General features: G+C 41.6%; 1 protein-coding gene and 1 long non-coding RNA gene across 5 annotated transcripts in view; both read right to left on the bottom strand.

Annotated features, from left to right (window-relative positions):
- The window catches only part of LOC119264737, a 6,919-nt gene extending 6,494 nt beyond the window's left edge, over window positions 1–425 (bottom strand). For 3 of the 4 annotated variants that reach the window (XR_005131170.1, XR_005131169.1, XR_005131171.1), the window contains exon 1: window positions 1–56. This exon is cut by the window's left edge and continues 180 nt beyond it. This is a non-coding gene — a long non-coding RNA (uncharacterized LOC119264737). Of the gene's footprint in view, window positions 57–173 lie in introns of those variants that run through there. The other variant, XR_005131172.1, reaches the window with a different exon arrangement.
- A 38-nt stretch (window positions 426–463) lies between these two features.
- On the bottom strand, window positions 464–12,975 carry LOC119264696 (B-cell receptor CD22-like). Its single transcript, XM_037543327.1, has 7 exons — window positions 12,834–12,975; window positions 3,006–3,060; window positions 2,343–2,687; window positions 1,778–2,026; window positions 1,390–1,647; window positions 1,121–1,294; window positions 464–513 (listed from the first exon to the last, which is right to left on the bottom strand). The coding sequence occupies exons 2-7, from the start codon at window positions 3,037–3,039 to the stop codon at window positions 464–466; spliced, it is 1,110 nt and encodes a 369-aa protein (XP_037399224.1). The 5' UTR covers window positions 3,040–3,060; window positions 12,834–12,975.
- Window positions 12,976–19,114: the final 6,139 nt, after the last annotated feature.

Raw genomic sequence — 19,114 nt, 5'->3', positions numbered from 1 at the left:
TGCAGGTCAGAGTCACTGAACTGCCCTCCACTATTTCACCAGAGGGACTGATGGACACTGAGATGCTCTTAGGAGGATCTACGACAGACAAGATAAAAATATTAATGATCTTTGAGATGTTTGGCCTTCCTCAAATCATCTAATACAGCATCAAGCAATCACAAGAAGCTTACAAAGAACATTTATCTGCAAAGCAGTGGAGTTTCTCTCTCCAAGATCATTCTGACTCTGGCATGTGTATTCTCCACTGTCCTCAGATCTGATGTTGGGAATGCTGTAGGTTTTTCCTTCTCCTATTGATGCTGATCTCTTAAACCAGGTGTAGATCTTCTCAGGTGGGTTTGCATTACTGCTGCAGGTCAGAGTCACTGAACTGCCCTCCACTATTTCACCAGAGGGACTGATGAACACTGAGACCCTCTTTGGTGGATCTAGAGAAACAAGAATGAAAGTAAATTAGCTATTACGCAATCCTGTAACGGATCAGCCTGTGGTGCTGCCTACCAGCAAAGGCTGATGGTGGTGAGGCATCACCGGTCCAGGGAGCTCCAATTCTCAGAAGTCCATGGGCTGATTAGCCCAAACCAGGCAAGACGCTGCACTTAAGACCATGGCAAACAACAATTTTGGCACTGCAGCTTGTAGACAGGTGACCAGATAAATCAGCGAGCAAAAGAACAGAAACGGCTTTAAAGACAAAGAAGAAGCTGAATCTGTGAAAGAATAAAAACAAACATCCCTCAATCAAAGAGATGAAGAAATGTAACCTGCTAAAGTAAAGTGAAGAACCAAACAGTCCCCCATACAACAAAGTAAAGGAAAAAGAGGGCTAAGAAGAATGTCAGCCCCAAAAAAATCTTAGAAGAACCAGGAGGCCAGAGGTTCCCCAGTTTCAGGTGAACACTAAAGTATAATTAGTCAACAAATCCTGTTATTTGATTAAATTAAAACCCGGTATTTATGGGTTTTAACCCAAGTCCTTCACACCTTTATTTGTTGTTCTCCATTTGTTTTGGGACAGTAATCATCAACTTACAAAGAACATTTAAGTGAACAGCAGTGGATCTTCTCTGTCCATGATCATTCCGACTCTGGCATGTGTATTGTCCACTGTGCTCACATCTGATGTTGGGAATGTTGTAGGTTTTTCCTTCTCCTACTGGCGTTGATACCTTAAACCAGGTATAGATCTTCACAGGTGGGTTTCCATCACTGCTGCAGGTCAAAGTCACTGAACTGCCCTCCACTATTTCACCAGAGGGACTGATGTACACTGAGACGCTCTTTGGAGGATCTAAGACAGACAAGATAAAAATATGAATGATCTTTGAGATTTTTGGGCTTCCTCAAATAATCTAATACAGCATCAAACAACCACAAGAAGCTTACAAAGAACATTTATCTGCAAAGCAGTGGATCTTCTCTCTCCAAGATCATTCAGACTCTGGCATGTGTATTCTCCACTGTCCTCAGATCTGATGTTGGGAATGCTGTAGGTTTTTCCTTCTCCTATTGATGCCGATCTCTTAAACCAGGTGTAGATCTTCTCAGGTGGGTTTGCATCACTGCTGCAGGTCAGAGTCACTGAAATGCCCTCCACTATTTCACCAGAGGGACTGATGGACACCGAGACGTTCTTTGGAGGATCTAAAGAAACACATGACCTTTTTCACATTACTATGGCATGATGCTACCAAGACATCTATTATCCTGTTTCCCTGCTAAAACCGCTGGTTAGTATTTAGTGTGTATTGTAGTGAATATGAACTAAACTCACATCTGACTCTGAGACTGTGAGCAGTAGAGCGGAGGTGTTGAGATCCTTCTACAGCACAGCTATAACTGCCTGCATCCTCACTGCTGACCGTCTGCAGGTGGAGCTGGTTGTTGTTGATGGTCTTTGTGGTTAAAGGACGTCCATTTTTGTACCAGATGAATGTTGGGTCAATCAGACTGCAGGTGGTCTTACATGTCAGATCTGCTGTTTGTCCGTCTGTCACTTTTTCAGGAGCTTCTACAAGGAGCTCTAAGACAATAAGAGGAACATCAGATCAGGAGAGGAAAGCTGCAGCTGATTGGCCCCATTTCCATAATTATACTCTATTTTTATGTCAATGCTGTCAGACCCAGCGCTGAGGATTTTGTACAACTTTCTTTTTTTTATAGAGTTTAATGTTAGACCAGCATAAATATGAAATAATTAAGATTTAGTTGATTCCCATTTCTTTAGGTAAAGCTGCATAAACAAATAAAAGCACTCAGCCATCAGGAAACAATCTGAAACTAGTCTGGTTAACGTGAGATGATCGGCTGTGTCTCGTACATAGAAACGTTTATCTTACCTGTAACTCTGAGCTGAACTCCAGGAATACCTGTCCATCTTATATTTTCTTCATTTGTTTTGATTCTGAAGCAGAACTGATGTTCATCCTTCTTCATCACATCACTCAGTTTGAGGGAGAAGTGTTTCTGTTTATCAGTGAAAAACTTGACGCTGCCTGAATAATCTGGGTCTTTACTCAGATCAGTCGGCTCCACCCCTGGAACTGGGTCTATAGTCCAGAAAGTCTCCTTCACTGTGAGACGTTTTGGGTGAGTAAAAGTTCCATTCATAAACACTGTGGATCCTTTTAAAGCACAGATTTTCTGTTGGTTGTACTTCACACTCCACTCTGTTCCAAAAGCTCCTGAAACATATGATGCATGAAAGAGCTGATTACAGAGTCTGGAGCCCATAAGACAGTCAGAGTTACTGTAGCTTACAGCTTCACTTCTCTCCTCTCCAACTCCAGCAGCTACTCTACACCACTGAGCTGATTCTGAGAGATAACACACAGAGTAAGTGTTGCAGCAGAGTGAGGGAGGGAGCTGGAGAGAAGCACTACTATGACATGAAGCTCCAGCCATTAACTAATTCATGTTCAGTTCACATGTTTGTACATCAGAGACTGAAACAGAAATCACAGGCTGTTCCATTCATGAAGTTACAGTAGAATCTGACTCACCCACTATCATGAGCAGAGCGATCAGAAGAGCCATTCTGTCTGATGACTTTAATGCCTGAAATATGAGAGAAACAGAAGTTTATTCTTGGCAGGACTTGATTCAGTTGAGTTCTCTTACAATGACGCTTTGACAAACATCTGTCAGCGCCCAAAACACAATTCCAACAGTATAAAGCCGCTCTATTCTGTCCAGTGCTGCACTGAAACTTGTGGAATTATTAGCATTATTATTGTTCATATAACTCTTTTAAGATTTATTAAAGAAAGCTTATGTTTAGCATTGAAAGCTTAATGGTCATATTGTTCAATTCTAAGAGCTAAGAGTCAGCACATAAGGCTGTGTGCTGACTAACGGTGGAATACACAATGACGTCAGATAACAGGAAATACCTCGAAGCTGATAGTAGTAGACACTGGGATTAGCACACCACACATGTGGTTCATCTGGTCAGATAAGCAGAGCCATTGTTTGGAAAACGGGGGGAGTTGATAAACACAGGGAATACCTTAAGCTGACCTTGCAGAAGCGCTCACGTCTCGAGCGCATCCTTAAACTTTTATGGTATAGATTGGTGAGCTGGGCTAACGCACACATTGGAGGCTTGATGGAATCTACTGATATCTTGGGTAAGGGAGCAGCTGTCATGCGACTATAAAAAGGGAGTCAGATGAGAAGGGGTCAGAGCTTACTTGGGAGAAATATGATGCATGTTCTCTGTTTGTAACCTCTCCAGAATTCTGTAATAAAATCGTTTGTTTCACTTCAGTCTGATCTACTCGTCTCATTTGTTTTGCATCAACGAACACGCAGGACTGGTTTCGTCCACAAACTCTGCAGACCATAAAAAAGCAGCGTCATCTTTTCAGTAATTCGACTCATCACTAACATCAGAATAGAATTTACAACCCTTTGTCACTGTGCTTGCACACTGTGACATTACACCTCTGCATTTAACCCATCCATGCAGTGAAACACCCACATACACACTACTGAACACACACACACTAGGGGGCAGTGAGCACACTTGCCCGGAGCAGTGGGCAGCCCTATCCACGGCACCCAGGGAGCAATTGGGGGTTAGGTGCCTTGTTCAAGGGCACTTCAGTCATGGACTGTCAGCCAAGGGGATCGAACCAGAGACCTTCTGGTCACAGGGCCAGTTCCCTAACCTCCAGCCCACGACTGCCCCCAGTCATAAATTGTTGCATTGTGAAAACAGAGAGTTAAGCTGCATGTCATTAGTGAACATCGGGTATTTCCGCTTAATTCTTCAGTCAGGGTGTTTACATGAGATGAGCCTCACACGCTACACGCTTTCATTTCCAGAGACCCCCAGCTACTCACATGTGTCATCACTTAAGTGTCTCTAATCGTTCGGGTGAACTTTCAAACATTGGATTTTAACAGGAGTATTCTTCAATTAGGTTTTTCTCATGATCATTTCTTGGAGTGCCAACAATTGAGGGTTACATATATGTGAAAAAAAAAACAATAAGATGTTTTTATTTTGTCTGTGAACTTCACATGAAGGTTAGATTTTTGTTAATATTCTGTATAAAAAATCTAAATGATACCAATAAACTGTGTTTTTTTTATACCTCAGTTTTCTTCTGTTTACTATGGGTTCCAGTATTTTTAGAGGCCACTGTGTATCAGTGTGCTGGTTTTCTGACTGGAAGGAGATCCCCAACGTTCTGTCCAGGCTGTGTAATGAAAAAACTATAGATTTAAGAATAAATTTATCTTAAACTTTAAGTGGACAATGTCATTTAGCCTTTTATGACTAAGTGAGAGTATGTTTAGATGACGTTGGTCTACAGAGAAATGTAAAAAAGTGATATGGTCAGTTGAGTCATCCTTCCCCATTTTCTCCACCCACAGGCACATGTACAGAAAATGCAGCAAAAAAAATAAAGAAATAAAGAATTTGGTCCAAAGCCCAAAGTGTATTTGATTTGACTGATGGTACAGATTTAAACCCTATAGAAAATATTTGGTCTCGCATTAAAAACAAGCTGGCTTGGCCATGTTTTTCAGCTGAGTGAGCAAAACAGATTCTTCTCTCTGTAAAAGACTGAAAAATGTACTAGTGCTGACTCTGTGCTGTGATGTGGCCTAAAACCACACTGAAATTCTTCATGCATATGATTCCCATACAAACAGGAGCTTTAATTGTTAATTTGCTTAATTTGTTTTGGACGAAGACCCCCATCTTTTTTGTTTACGAAGAAAGAAACCTGACACTACTGGACTAGAATTTCCAGGCGCTGGCGCACAACATCACTGCAGACAATGTAGCATTCACACGAAACATGAACGGCACCTCTGCAATACCTGTGTAGATCTTCTCTGCTGTGGTGTGTCCTTTCCACTGGTGAGAGCCTCGATGAGCCACGCTGCATTGGTTCTTCACGTCCCAAGTTCACACTGGTCTCTGTGGTGACTGCACGTCTTCTCACAGTGGATTAGTTGAAAAGTTACTTTTCCCGATCTTTCGATCACGATTAGTCTAAATGAACGGAATAAGTTATCTATGAAACTCTTCCAGGAATTGTTCATAGGATAAGGTGCGTAATACGACAAGTGGAATTGTTGCCTGATCCGAACTGAGGGAAGTTCTCCAAAAAACACAGGACACTGAAGGAAACACCAGTCTGGATTATACTGTGTGTAAAATTATACAGGAGATTGTCATTAACTTGATCTGCAGTCCACATCGTCCCTCCCCGTATGGAGTCAAATTAGGGTCTTTAATGGTGACGAGAAAAAAAATATAAGATTAGCATTTTGCACTTTACGTTCCTATTTTGTTTCTGCAATACTTTCCCTCTTTTGCGTTTCTTTCTTTTGTTTGCGCGTCACACTGCTTTTCTTTGCGTTTCACATTTGACGTTCATAATTTTTTTTCGCGCTTCTCTCTTTTCTTTGCTCCGGTTTTACCCTCTGTGTGGGGGGCGGGGAATGAGGCGTGGCCAAGAGCGAAAGGCGTGCCGTGAACGTTCCGTGTCATCAGTTGGAGCCACCGTCACACAGCACGGCAATTCGGTTTACTGGTATCATGGCAGACGGTCGCCCAGCTGGACCACAGGTATATACACTTTATAGACTGATGGTAATAATCGACCTGTGCTAGGCATGGTTGAGAAGGAGGAGGAGGAGGAGGAACAGGAGAAGGAGGAGGGGGTGGGAGGGGTTGTCTCGGTTGCTGGACTGACCTCCCTGTTGACTTAAGCTTTGGGTCAGCAAATGTATAAGAGTCTGAGTGGCCGGAGTGACATCAGGATACTGTTTCTGCTAAATATAAAGTGGCCGTTAACAGCGTATTATACAGAGTAAGGTTAGCCCAGCTCGCTCTATGACTAACAACCAACTACCTCCACATGCACGGCCTAAATTATGGGCCCTAAATTAAAAGTCTTCATTTAACATTTCTTGAAGATGTAAAAGCAGCTGCCACCAGCCCCGCCCACTGCTCAGACTAACTGAAGTTAGCTCGTAATTAACCTACTGGAGTTCATTAGCTCACTTTACCGTTTACCAAGATAACACGTTTAAAGAAACACGGGTTGGGATCCAGCGGTGGACGCCGTGGGAACCATTTGGCTATATAGTGGAACTGGTATCCATGTTTTCCATGTTAGCTAGCTAGCCTACTCTTCCCACAGCCCTGATCACACTGCACAGTTTAGTCAGTGAAAACAAATCCAGCCGAATTAGATAAAAATGTCTATAAAAGTCGATTATTACCATCAATCTATAAAGTGTATATAGCTGTGGTCCAGCTGGGCGACCGGCTGCCATGATACCAGTAAACCGAACGCCTTTCGCTCTTGGCCACGCCTCTTCCCCCGCCCCCACACAGAGGGTAAAACCGGAGCAAAGAAAAGAGAGAAGCGCCAAAAAAAATGATGAACGTCAAATGTGAAACGCAAAGAAAAGCAGTGTGACGCGCAAACAAAAGAAAGAAACGCAAAAGAGGGAAAGTATTGCAGAAACAAAACAGGAACGTAAAATGCAAAATGCTAATCTTATATTTGCGATATATTTTTTTTCTCATCACCATTAAAGACCCTAATTTGACTCCATATCCCCGTGAGGTCAGGTCCATGCTTTCCTGTGAATGTTTTCGTTCCCCTGGACAGTGTGTGTGTGTGTGTGTGTGTGTGTGTGTGTGTGTGTGTGTGTGTGTGTGTGTGTGTGTGAAAGAGAAACTGCACACAGTGCCTAGAAAACATGTGAACACATCCAACATTTCTATCAGTTCTCTCGAAGCTGCAAGTGAGTCGCTTCAGAAAGAGAGGAAGGGATTGAAATGGGAAAGGAAACTGTGCCCTTCCTCCTTTTCCTATGGAGTTTAGATAAAGAAGGAGAAAGCAGAGAACGTCTGATACTTCAGAATCGTTTAGTTATGATGCTGTTTTGATCCTACTGTATTGAAATCTCTAGAACAGATGATGAAGCCAAAGCAACAATTCTATAAATCCAGCCGCGCCCAGAGCAGGATATATCGAGAGATTTTAAATGTTAAAAAAAGGAGGGCAGTAATAACACAGGAATTTTATTCAACTGTTGGATGTCCTGCCAGTGTGCTCTCAGATGCTGATGTTAGATGAGATGGTAAAAAGAAGGAAGCACAGAATCTATAATCTGAGATGAATTCGGCCACTCCAAACCTTAATATTGTCTGCACTTGATCTTTAGTTCACCAAGTCAGACTGTGGAAGCGTAACAAGACTTTAAATCTAGAACTCACAGCAGTCTTCCTGTCATCATGATCACTAGAGGCGTAAACACCAGGAGGTCTGGAAGGGGGGTCTACATTCTACAGATCAGAAAGTAGAATAGAAGAATAATAAACATTATTAACGCCTTCACTGTGTGTTCGGATTCACTGCTCTCACTTCGCAGCTAAGAGCTACTACACTCATCACACGTTCACGGTAATGTAGGATTTAGGGACACTGACATCTAAAGTAAGAGGTCTTATTCTGTATTCTCACCACAGAGATATTCATCTGAATTTCCATCCTGCCTCTTTTCTGCTCTCAGAAAATAGTCAGCATTAATAAAATGAAAATTCTAAAAAGGAAACTGATATTTGAAAAGATACGCAAACATGAAATGAAAGATTTACTGAGTTTCACATGATAATATTTTATATTTAATGTAAAGTTCAAAGTGATTCTCACCTTCTCCAGAAAACCACAGCGAGAAAAGCTGAGATCCCACAAAGTCCGACTCCAACAGCTACATACAGGATTGTGGAGTAGCCTGCTGGAAACACACCAACATACACATATGCCCAAAGAAAAATGAAGCCTAAAGAATGAATGAGAAAATCATGTGAATCATGTAAATAAATAAAATTTATTCACACAGCATCAGATCTGGTGAATGCCCTGTTGGAGGTTCCCTGCCATGCTGTCAGTCAGAAACGCTATGACCTCCTCTTTCAAATCACATCAAATCAAATCAAATTTATTTGTATAGCGCTTTTTACAACGGATGTTGTCACAAAGCAGCTTTACAGGATTTCAGAAAAGACAAAGTTTCCACAGGACTGTAAGAATGTACAGAATGTACAGAACCCCCCCAGTGGGCAAGCCAGGGGCAACAGTGGCAAGGAAAAACTCCCTCAGAACTGAGGAAGAAACCTTGGGAGGAACCAGGCTCACCAGGGGGGACACATCCTCCTCTGGTCAAACTACCTACAAGTGATTATACTACTAATATTATCAGCAGTAATATTGGTATTAGGAATATCTAGGAGTCTATGAGAACATCAGCGTAGGGCGGGCAGCTCATCCAAGGTAGTCGGTGGTAGCTGAGGCGTGGGCAGCTGGTCTGAAGTGGGTAGCAGGGGGGCTCGGCAGTCAGTCGTCCTTCAGTGTCCAGCCGGACATGTGGGCGGTTGTATACTCGGAAAAAAGCAAGCAGGTAAATGGAATTAGTTTTGTTCTATCCGTTTGTACATAAACAGGGAATGTAAACATTTAAAGAGTGTGGCTAACGACTCCGGCAGATCTGACTATGACAGCTTAACTAACAGGAGAGAACCAGAAGGACACACAGACACGAGAGCACTCTGAGACAGTTCGGCATCCCTCCACTCCACCGTCCACAAACTTGAGTGACCACGTGCGAGCAGCGGGACGACAGCACCAGCGTCTCAGTTTACTATAATTCCCTGTGTCCATGGACCCCTGGATCTGCTGCCTTTATCTAGGGGGGAACATTACCTACCAAAAGCTAAACTGAACAAGTGAGTTTTCAGACTAGTCTTAAAGATTGAGACTGTGTCTGAGTCCCGAACAGTTTCTGGAAGATCATTCCAGAGTTTGGGGGCTTTATAAGAAAAAGCTCTTCCCCCAGATGAAACCTTCTGAATTCTAGGAACTATTAATAAGCCAGCGCTCTGGGATCTGAGTGGTCGTGATGGCTCATAATGAGAAATAAGTTCTTGCAGGTATTCAGGAGCGAGACCATGTAGGGCTTAATAAGTCAGTAAAAGGATTTTATAATCAATACGGAATTTAACAGGTAGCCAATGAAGTGATGATAGCACTGGACTAATATGCTCAAATTTTCTAGTTTTAGTGAAGACCCTAGCTGCGGCGTTTTGGACTAGTTGGAGTTTGTTTAAATTCCTGCTCGTACATCCTGACAGTAGCGCGTTACAGTAGTCTAGCCTGGAAGTAATAAAGGCGTGTACTAGTGTTTCTGCATCACGCAGGGACAGGGCATTTCTGATCTTGGCAATGTTGCGAAGATGTAGAAAAGCTGTCCTAGTGATGCCGCCTGTGTGTTGATCGAATGATAAATCTGAATCTATTATAACGCCGAGATTTTTTGCTGCTAATCCAGGTGTGGCTGGAAAGTCGGCGAGATTTAAGATTAAATCTGGTGATTTACTTCTTGCTAATTTTGGACCCAGAAGGAGAACCTCTGTTTTGTTACTGTTTAATAGGAGGAAGTTCTGTGACATCCAGCCTTTCACGTCTTTTACACAGTCCTCCATTTTCTTTAACCTGTGTTGGTCATCAGGCTTGGCTGATATGTACAGTTGAGTATCGTCTGCATAACAATGAATGTTTACGCCATAATTACTCATAACTGTGCCTAACGGTAACATGTATAGTGTAAATAGTAATGGTCCTAATATAGACCCCTGCGGAATTCCAAATCTCACTTTTGAATAAGTGGAAGATAAATTGTTTACCCTAACGAACTGATAACGTTCTGATAGGTAAGATCTGAACCATGATAGGGCCGTCCCTGTGACTCCAACCATGTTTTCTAACCTTTCTAGGAGAATATTGTGGTCTATTGTATCAAAAGCCGCGCTAAGGTCAAGTAGCACGAAGAGAGATATGTAGCCTTGATCAGAGGCAAGAAGAAGATCATTAGTTATCTTAACTAGAGCCGTCTCAGTGCTATGGTGTGGCCTGAATCCAGATTGAAATTTTTCATATATATGGTTCTTGTGTCGATATGAACTAAGTTGTTGGGCCACAGCTTTTTCTAAGATCTTAGATATAAACGGTAAGTTAGAAACAGGCCTGTAATTAGACTAAACGGCGACATCAAGATTTGGTTTCTTGATCAGAGGTTTGATAACAGCAAGTTTAAAAGTTTTGGGTACATGGCCTAGACTAAGGGATGAGTTTACAATAGTTGAGATAGGGTTTATAATAACTGGCAGTACTTCTTTGAGTAATTTTGATGGAATTGCATCGAGTGTGCAGGTTGTGCAATTTGCAGAAGAGATCATCTTCTCTAGCTCCAGCTGTGGGAGTGGGTAAAAAGTTTCCAGATTCTTTTCTACAGCTGTGTTTTGTTCTATATCAGCCAAGTCAGATGGCAGCAAAGCTGGATTTGAATTTGATACTGTGGGTTGAATTTGTTGTCTAATATTATCAATTTTATTATTAAAGAAGTCCATAAAAACTTCACTGGTGCGAGTTGCTGGGATTTCTGGTTCATTACCTGCCTGATTTTGTGTGATTTGGGAAATCACATTAAACAGAACTCTAGGATTATACTTATTATTCTCGATCAGTGAGGCCAGATATGCTGAGCGAGCTTCAGTGAGAGCATTTCTATACTCTATAAGGCCGTCCTTCCAGGCAGTGTGGAACACTTCTAGTTTGGTATGACGCCATTTCCGCTCTAATTTCCGAGCTGTTTGTTTTAAGGTCCGGGTTTTATCGTTGTACCACAGGGCGAACTTTTTCTGCCTTATTCTTTTTATTTTAAGTGGGGCCACATTTTCTAAAGTGGATCGTAAGGTATTTTCTAAATAATCGGTTAGTAAATCTAGTTCAATTGGATCTGATGGAGTGGAGACTGGGGTTGATAACTCTGGGAGATTTTCTATAAATTGTAGGGCGGTTGAAGGTTTTATTGTGCGCTTTGTTGAATAACGTGGGGACGTATATATGTTATGGCTAAATCGTAGCTCATATGAAATTAAGTAATGGTCGGAGATCGCTGTGGTTTGCGGTAAGATATTAAGCTTGTCTATGTTAAGACCTAGTGTCAAAACTAAATCTAACGTATGACTACAGTAGTGTGTCGGCCCTGTTACATTTTGGGTAAAACCAACAGAGTCTAGGATTGAGGTAAATGCCCTTTTTAATGGGTCGTCTACCTTCTCAAAGTGAATATTAAAATCTCCTACAATTATTACTTTATCATTACACACAGCCAGGTTTGCAGCGAAGTCACTAAATTCTTTTATAAATTCAGAGTATGGCCCTGGTGGTCTGTAAATGTTAAATAATGAAAACGCCTTCTTTTTTGTGACCGGATTTGTGACGTGAATAGAGAGGACCTCAAAGGAAGTAAAAGTGTCGCATTGTTTCTGACTAATATCGAGAATATTTTGGTATATTACACAGACTCCACCTCCCTTGCCTGTTAGTCTTGGCCTATGTGCATAATTATAGCCTACAGGCGTGGCTTCATTTAAAGCTAAATATTCATCTGGTCTAACCCACGTTTCAGTAAGTCAAATTTATGATCGCTTATAATTTCATTTACGACGACTGCTTTAGAGTTTAATGATCTTATATTGAGTAGTCCAAGTTTTAGATCTAAGGTGTTAGTGCGATCATCAGAACATGGATATATGTTGATAAGGTTATTTAAGCGGACTGATTGAGTTTTTCTGTGATTAAATTTAGTTTTAATTCGGGGCAAAGACACAGTCTCAATAAGGTTAATCTTAGGTGACGCCTCAAGGCGGATCGCAGACGGTCGGTTTAGCCTGTCTGTCTGCGGTCTGGTCCCGGCTCTGGATTGTCAGCAGCGGTTTACACTACTCTGCCGACTAACTAAAAGACTATGTGCTATGCCCCGCGTGGGGTGGACACCATCCCTACCTATAAGACCAGGCTTGCCCTCAAATCGTAGCCAATTATCTATAAAGCCCACTTGATTTTCGGAACACCACTTGGACATCCAGCGGTTTAACGCCGTAAGCCTGCTGTAGGCCTCAGCGCCGCGCCGCATTGGGATGGGACCAGAGCAGATTACGGCATTGGACATCGTCTGGGCCTGATTAACCACCTCTCTAATATTAGCCTTAGTTACCTCTGACTGCCGCAGACGGACATCATTGGCCCCTACATGAATGACTATCCTCGAATATCTCCTATCAGCTAATCTAATCTTTCAATGGGTTTGTGATTGGTTCCTTGATGACTCAATGTGCTATGGTTGCATTTTCCAAATCACAGTCTGATTTTTGTTTTTCTGATCACATTTCCGAATCACATCATGGCACATCAGCTTAGTGGGAAGAATAAGAATAAAAATTATCTCACGTCTGAAGTTCTGAGCAGTAGAGTTGAGATGTTGATATCCTCTTCCAGCACAGCTATAACTGCCTGAATCCTTGGCAAAAGGCTGTGATTATGGCACAGAGCTGCAAGGCTCTACAGGAAAGACAGCTTGGCAAGGTTTCACAGCAAGGCTGGCATGGGAAGTTTTTATGTTTCTCAGTTTCTCAAACATGGCATTGGTATACTCTGACCTGGCCACCTCCTTGCTGCACTGACAATACAGGAGCACTCTGTAGTTCTACAGTTACAGACAGCAGTCCATCTGTTTCTCTGATACTTTGTTACCCTGTTCTTCAATTGGCCGTTGCGTCAATCCGACTATATTTTGAGGTGCGACTGTACTTCAGGTTTCAGAGGGAAATGAAGATGCTATTTGTGTTCATTTTCCAAATGAAAGCCTGCCGGGAAACGAGACAGCGCTCAAGTGTTTCAGATTCACTATACACTCACTGACCACTTTATTAGGTGCTAGTAAAAGGTTGGACCCCCTTCGGCCTTCATAACTGCTTTAATTCTTCATGGCACACTTTCAACAAGGTGTTGGAAACGTTCCTCAGAGATTTTGGTTGATTATTTGAGTTCCTGTTGCCTTTCTATCATCTGGAACCAGTCTGCCCATTCTCCTCTGACCTCTCACATCAACAAGGCATTTTCGTCCACACAACTGACCGCTCACTGGATATTTCCTCTTTTTCGGACCGTTCTCTGTGAACCCTAGAGTTGGTTGTGCGTGAAAATCCCAGTAAATCAGCAGTTTCTGAAATACCACTCCACGTTCAAAGTCCCTTAAATCCCCTTTCTGATGCTTGGTCTGCACTTCAGCAAGTTGTCTTGACCACCTCTACATGCCTCAATGCACAGCCAGAGTTACAGCCATGTGATCGGCTGACTAGCTATTTGTGTTAACAAGCAACTGATCTTACCTAATAAAGTGGCTGATGAGTGTATTTCACAGTTTAAAGCCTTTCTCTTATTTTGACCATATGTTGTATTTTCACTCTGAAATTATGTCTATGTTGTCACTTTGTAATGTGACCCTCAGTCATAATTAAAAATAAAACTCATCTGTTAAAATCCAAACTTCTTCTTAAAGATTCTCAGTTTCTCAGAACAGAGAAAACGCGCCCTCCTCCTCTTACTTCACAAACTGCAGATAAAGACATTCGGATCAGTGAGGATGCCGATCCTCACAAATGAAAATGAACTGGAGTGGATATTGGTGAAATCCACAGATGAAAATCTGCTGCTGGGGTTAACTTCAGAGCTACAGAGAACATGACATTTCCAGCCAGTCAGCATCTAAAATGAGGCTCTCCACCCTGGAAAAGGTCGGGGGGAAATAATGCCTGATCCCCTCACACCCTGCTCACTCTCATCCAGAGTCAGACTAACCGCCTTCTCCACAGCTTTTCACACACCTTGGAAAATGTCATAGTTGCCTGAAAAGTTTCAGTGAGGAGGTTTCATTGTGACACTTGATTTCTCAGACCCTGTTTTAACTGTTTGTTGTTTTTTGCAGGTTAGCTGGCTGTAATACCACCACAAACTCCTGTTAAAGTCTCTTCTCTGCGTCACAATCAACAAACTCCTCCCTGAAACAGCTGGACCTCAGTCACAATTACATCCATGATTAGGAGTGGACCTGCTCTCTGCTGGTACGTGCATATTCCTTCTGAATAACACCTTCTATTGGAATCAGTGCAGATGCACTTTAACTATTGTAATATGAATATTTTATAGGAATGTTTACATTTATATTGACATTTGCTGCCCAGGTCTTGAAGCTATAGATACTGTACATATTTACTCCAATGCTTGAGTGTAACTGTATTATCTGGACATCCTATATATTATTACTGATTGTTTCCATACTGTCTATTTTATTTTTATGTGTAGTAAATATCTATATGCAGTACTGTGAGAAAGTCTTAGACACCCACGACACAATTTCAAAGTCTATTTATTTGTGTAGTTTGTGTTTATTTGTTGAGAAAAGTGTTAATATTTAAATAAACAAAATGTATAGAATATTAATTAATAGAGATTTATATATATATATATATATATATATATATATATATATAAATAAATATATGGTCTAAATCTATTTTGTTCTTATATACTTAGTTATAAGTGACCAAACATTGTCTAGTCTGGTATTACTAAACCTACTCAGATCTGAAGAATCAGCCTTACCGCTCTGTATAGAGTCTCATCACCAACGCCCAACTGACGAGAAATGAAAGCTGTGGTGATACATGAACCGTTCAAATGCATGTGGTTGACACTAATGACGCTGCAAGCTGTTGCACTTTATTCAAACTTTTTTAATATACCAACTTCCTCTGCCTGGGTACATGTGACATCTGCTGCAGCAAGACATCAGCATAATCTGCTGCAAAAACAGAATTATCTATCAGTAAAACCACAAACCCCTTTCATTTCCCATTTCTTGTACTAAAGTTCTTCGTAATGTTTTCCATTAAGAGCACTGACCTCTCCGCAGGACTTTAACCAGCTCCACCACTTGTTGTCAGTGCTGATCTCAGAACAGTGTCACCCAGCTGATAGAGTAAACATCGTCAGGTCATCCGATGGACAGGGTGAGATCTCGACCTGCTTTCTGAAAATTTCTCAGCATCTGCCATGATGTGTGATGTCAGAGGTCTTTCCCCTCCTCCACTTCTTTTCAGTGATCATGACTTTTGACTGCAGGTCAATGCATAGTGTACCTGTTACTGACAAAATGAACGTCTGATTCTTGGTTTATTTGAGAAATTGTAGGCAAATCTCCATATATTACACTCCTGTTGCTATAATATCCATTTTAAAGCAGATTTGTAGTTTGTGCTGGCAGTCATTGTGTTTAATTGCATTATTTTATTGAGACAGGTGTACAAATTTGATTTATATCAAGAACGTTGCTGTGCAGAGAGTTGTTTTTACAGCAGGAGCTCCCAGAGGCAGCATCGTTCTAGTTAACTTTACAGAGTTGTGGTAGAAAAAAATATTTTATATGATGATGATAAGTAAAAATATCCAAATCAATATCCATTATGCCAGAGAAGTGGTCACTAGCGGGGGCTGCACAAGGAGTTACTTTGTTAGCCATTAGTCAAATGCTGGCATAGAAATCTTCAGCAGGCTTATTTTTCACAGTGTTGTGTTTTATCTGTGAGACGACTGCACAGGCTGTTCATTTGACTAAAAGAGTAAATGTTCTTCATGTTTATCAAATGTCCATCAAATTCAATCGCGGATTTTTGGGTTTTCCGTTTGTATTTCCAGCCGCACTCAGGTCAATGCCCTTGTACCTAAGATCACACTGACCATTACAATTCACTATTGGTTAAACGCATTAAGAAGTTCTGCTCTCTTAGAAGAGTCTCCAAGACCTACCAGCCTACCAAGCTAGTATCTCAAAAGCTTAAACTCCATTCACACATTTCTGGCAAACTTCCCGTGAGCAGGTAGTGCAAATTCTGATGGCTGAACCTGAAGATGCTGCTCTGAAAGCTCTTTTTTCCTCCTCAAGTAAACAAAGATAACTGGTACATTCCATTCGGAATGATCTATAACCCCAATTTCAAAGAAGTTGGGATGCTGTGTAAAATGTAAACAAATGTAAATAAAACCAGAATGATGTGCAAATCTCATAGACCCATATTTTATCCACAATAGAACCTAGAACACAGATCAAATGTTGAAAGTGTGACATTTTACCATTTCATGAAAAACATTAACTCCTTTAGAAAATGATGGCAGCAAGAAGTCTCAAAAAAGTGTCTGCCATTGTGTAGCATCCCCACTTCTGTTACCAACAGCCATGCAATTAATTGGACCACAGGACACTTTTTTACTTCACCTCAGTCTATTTTAAATGAGCTTTGGGCCCAGAGAAGGTGGCAGCATTTCTGGGTACTGTATATATATGGTTTCTTCTTTGCATGATGCAGCTTTCACTTGTATTTGTGGGTTGCACAGAAAACTGTGTTCACAGACAATGATTTCTGGACGTGTTCCTGAATCCATGCATTGGCTTACAGTACAGAATCATGCCTGTTTTCAATGCATGGCTGCCTGAGGGCCTGAAGATCACATACATCCAAACTTGACTGTAGGCCTTGTCTCTGCATACAGGGATTTCTCAAGATTCTCTGAATCTTTGGATGGTATGTACTGTAGATGGTAGGATATCCCAAGTCTTCGCAATTTTACATTAAGGAACATTTTTTATAACTGCTCTACAATTTTTTTTTGACGCAGTTTTTCGCGGGTCCGTGAACCTCTGTCCATCGTTGCTTCTGAGAGACTCTGCCTCTCTAAATTGCTCTTTTTAAACCCAGTCATGTGAGTTACTTGCAAATTGCTCCTCCAGCTGTTTTTTTTTATTAGTACCACTTACTTTTCCAATCTTTTGTTGCCATGGTCCCAACTATTTTGAGATGTGTTGTTGCCATCTATTTCTAAATTAGGCAATTTTTTTTAATTAAATGGTAAAATGTCTCTCTTTCAACATCTGATTTGTGTTCCATGTTCTGTTATGAATAAAATATGGGTCTATGAGATTTCCAAATTATTGGATTCTGATTTTATTTACATGTATTTACATTTTACACAGTGTCCCAACTGTTTTTGGAATTGGAGCTGTAAGTTTCAAAGGCAGCAGATTCTTGTTTTGGAAGATGACCTCAGTTTAGATGCTGATTGGCTGTAAATGATGTCATTTTCTCTGTAGCAATAAAATGAAGGCCAGTATCAGAAACTGATCTTAGAATAAAGCAGTGAAACATGCATATACAGAGTTAAAGTCATTAAATGTGAACCTTAATTGTTAGAAATATTTATCCTAAACTTAATAGCTATTGGCCTAGAATTTCTTCATTATCTTCTATTAGTCCTGTGCAGGGGTCAGGTTCGTGCCTGTGTAACCCAGCTGTAGTTTAGCCACTTAATGTGCGGGTACCCCTTAATTAAGCGCCGCCCCTTTAAGAAAACCGCAACAGTTTTCACACTAACCCAGCGCATTTTCTGACCATATTAGCTGCTTTACGGCAAAAACACACGGCCCCCATAGAAATGCACAGGCAGGAGAGCACGAGGCTCAGACGACTGGGCGCGAAGGAGAGGAGAGGTGCCTGGACTCGCTTCAGGGGTCACGCTGAGAGAGAGTGAGGTGGAGGGTGAGACGGAGAGAGAGAGAGAGTGAGGTGGAGGGTGAGACGGAGAGCGAGAGAGAGTGAGGTGGAGGGTGAGACGGAGAGAGAGAGAGAGAGAGAGAGAGAGTGTGAGGTGGAGGATGAGACGGAGAGAGAGAGAGAGTGAGGTGGAGGTTGAGACGGAGAGAGATAGAGAGAGGTGGAGGGTGAGACGGAGAGCGAGAGAGAGAGAGGTGGAGGATGAGACGGAGAGAGAGAGATGAAGAGGTGGAGGATGAGACGGAGAGCGAGAGAGAGAGGTGGAGGATGAGACGGAGAGAGAGAGAGAGTGAGGTGGAGGATGAGACGGAGAGAGAGAGAGAGTGAGGTGGAGGTTGAGACGGAGAGAGATAGAGAGAGGTGGAGGGTGAGACGGAGAGAGAGAGAGAGGTGGAGGGTGAGACGGAGAGCGAGAGAGAGAGAGGTGGAGGATGAGACGGAGAGAGAGAGATGAAGAGGTGGAGGATGAGACGGAGAGAGAGAGAGAGGTGGAGGGTGAGACGGAGAGAGAGAGAGAGGAAGACGGCCGCTACTGTTCTGAATCTGTCCTGGAGCACTTAAGTATAAATTACAGTTTTGGAAATTTATTTTTTTTTTGGGTACCCAAATATTATTTTTGCATTTTTCCAGAGTGAAAACCGTTCAAGAACTGTTCTTCACATTTTTCTACATACTCCACGGACATTTTCTAAAAGAACTGTTCCTAGAAAAGAAAAGGGGTTAACTTAGCTTTCAAGGTTGAAGAGCTCTTCCATATAGTTCACTGAGTCTACTTGGTTTTGTCTTCATTTATACAAAGTGAATTCAGGGAAATGTGACTGTGTTTATTTTTTTATTCTATTTCATTAATTTTTTTATATATCTTATAATTTTTTTTCACAATTGTCACTGGAATTGAGATTATTGAAATCTTATTGACATTCCCTATACATCATTAAGAAAGAGAAACGCTCCAGTCCAATATATCAGATATAATTGGACACAGGTGACACACCTGCTACCGAACCCAAATAAATACCTTTACTACCAGCTTTATACTGGTTTCTGTTGTTGTTCCTTTTATTT

Source organism: Pygocentrus nattereri, chromosome 12 (genome assembly GCF_015220715.1).
Source record: "Pygocentrus nattereri isolate fPygNat1 chromosome 12, fPygNat1.pri, whole genome shotgun sequence".
NCBI classification, from domain to species: Eukaryota; Metazoa; Chordata; class Actinopteri; order Characiformes; family Serrasalmidae; genus Pygocentrus; species Pygocentrus nattereri.
The sequence above is the reverse complement of the archived record's forward strand: the minus strand, read 5'-3'. Positions and strand labels throughout refer to the sequence as shown.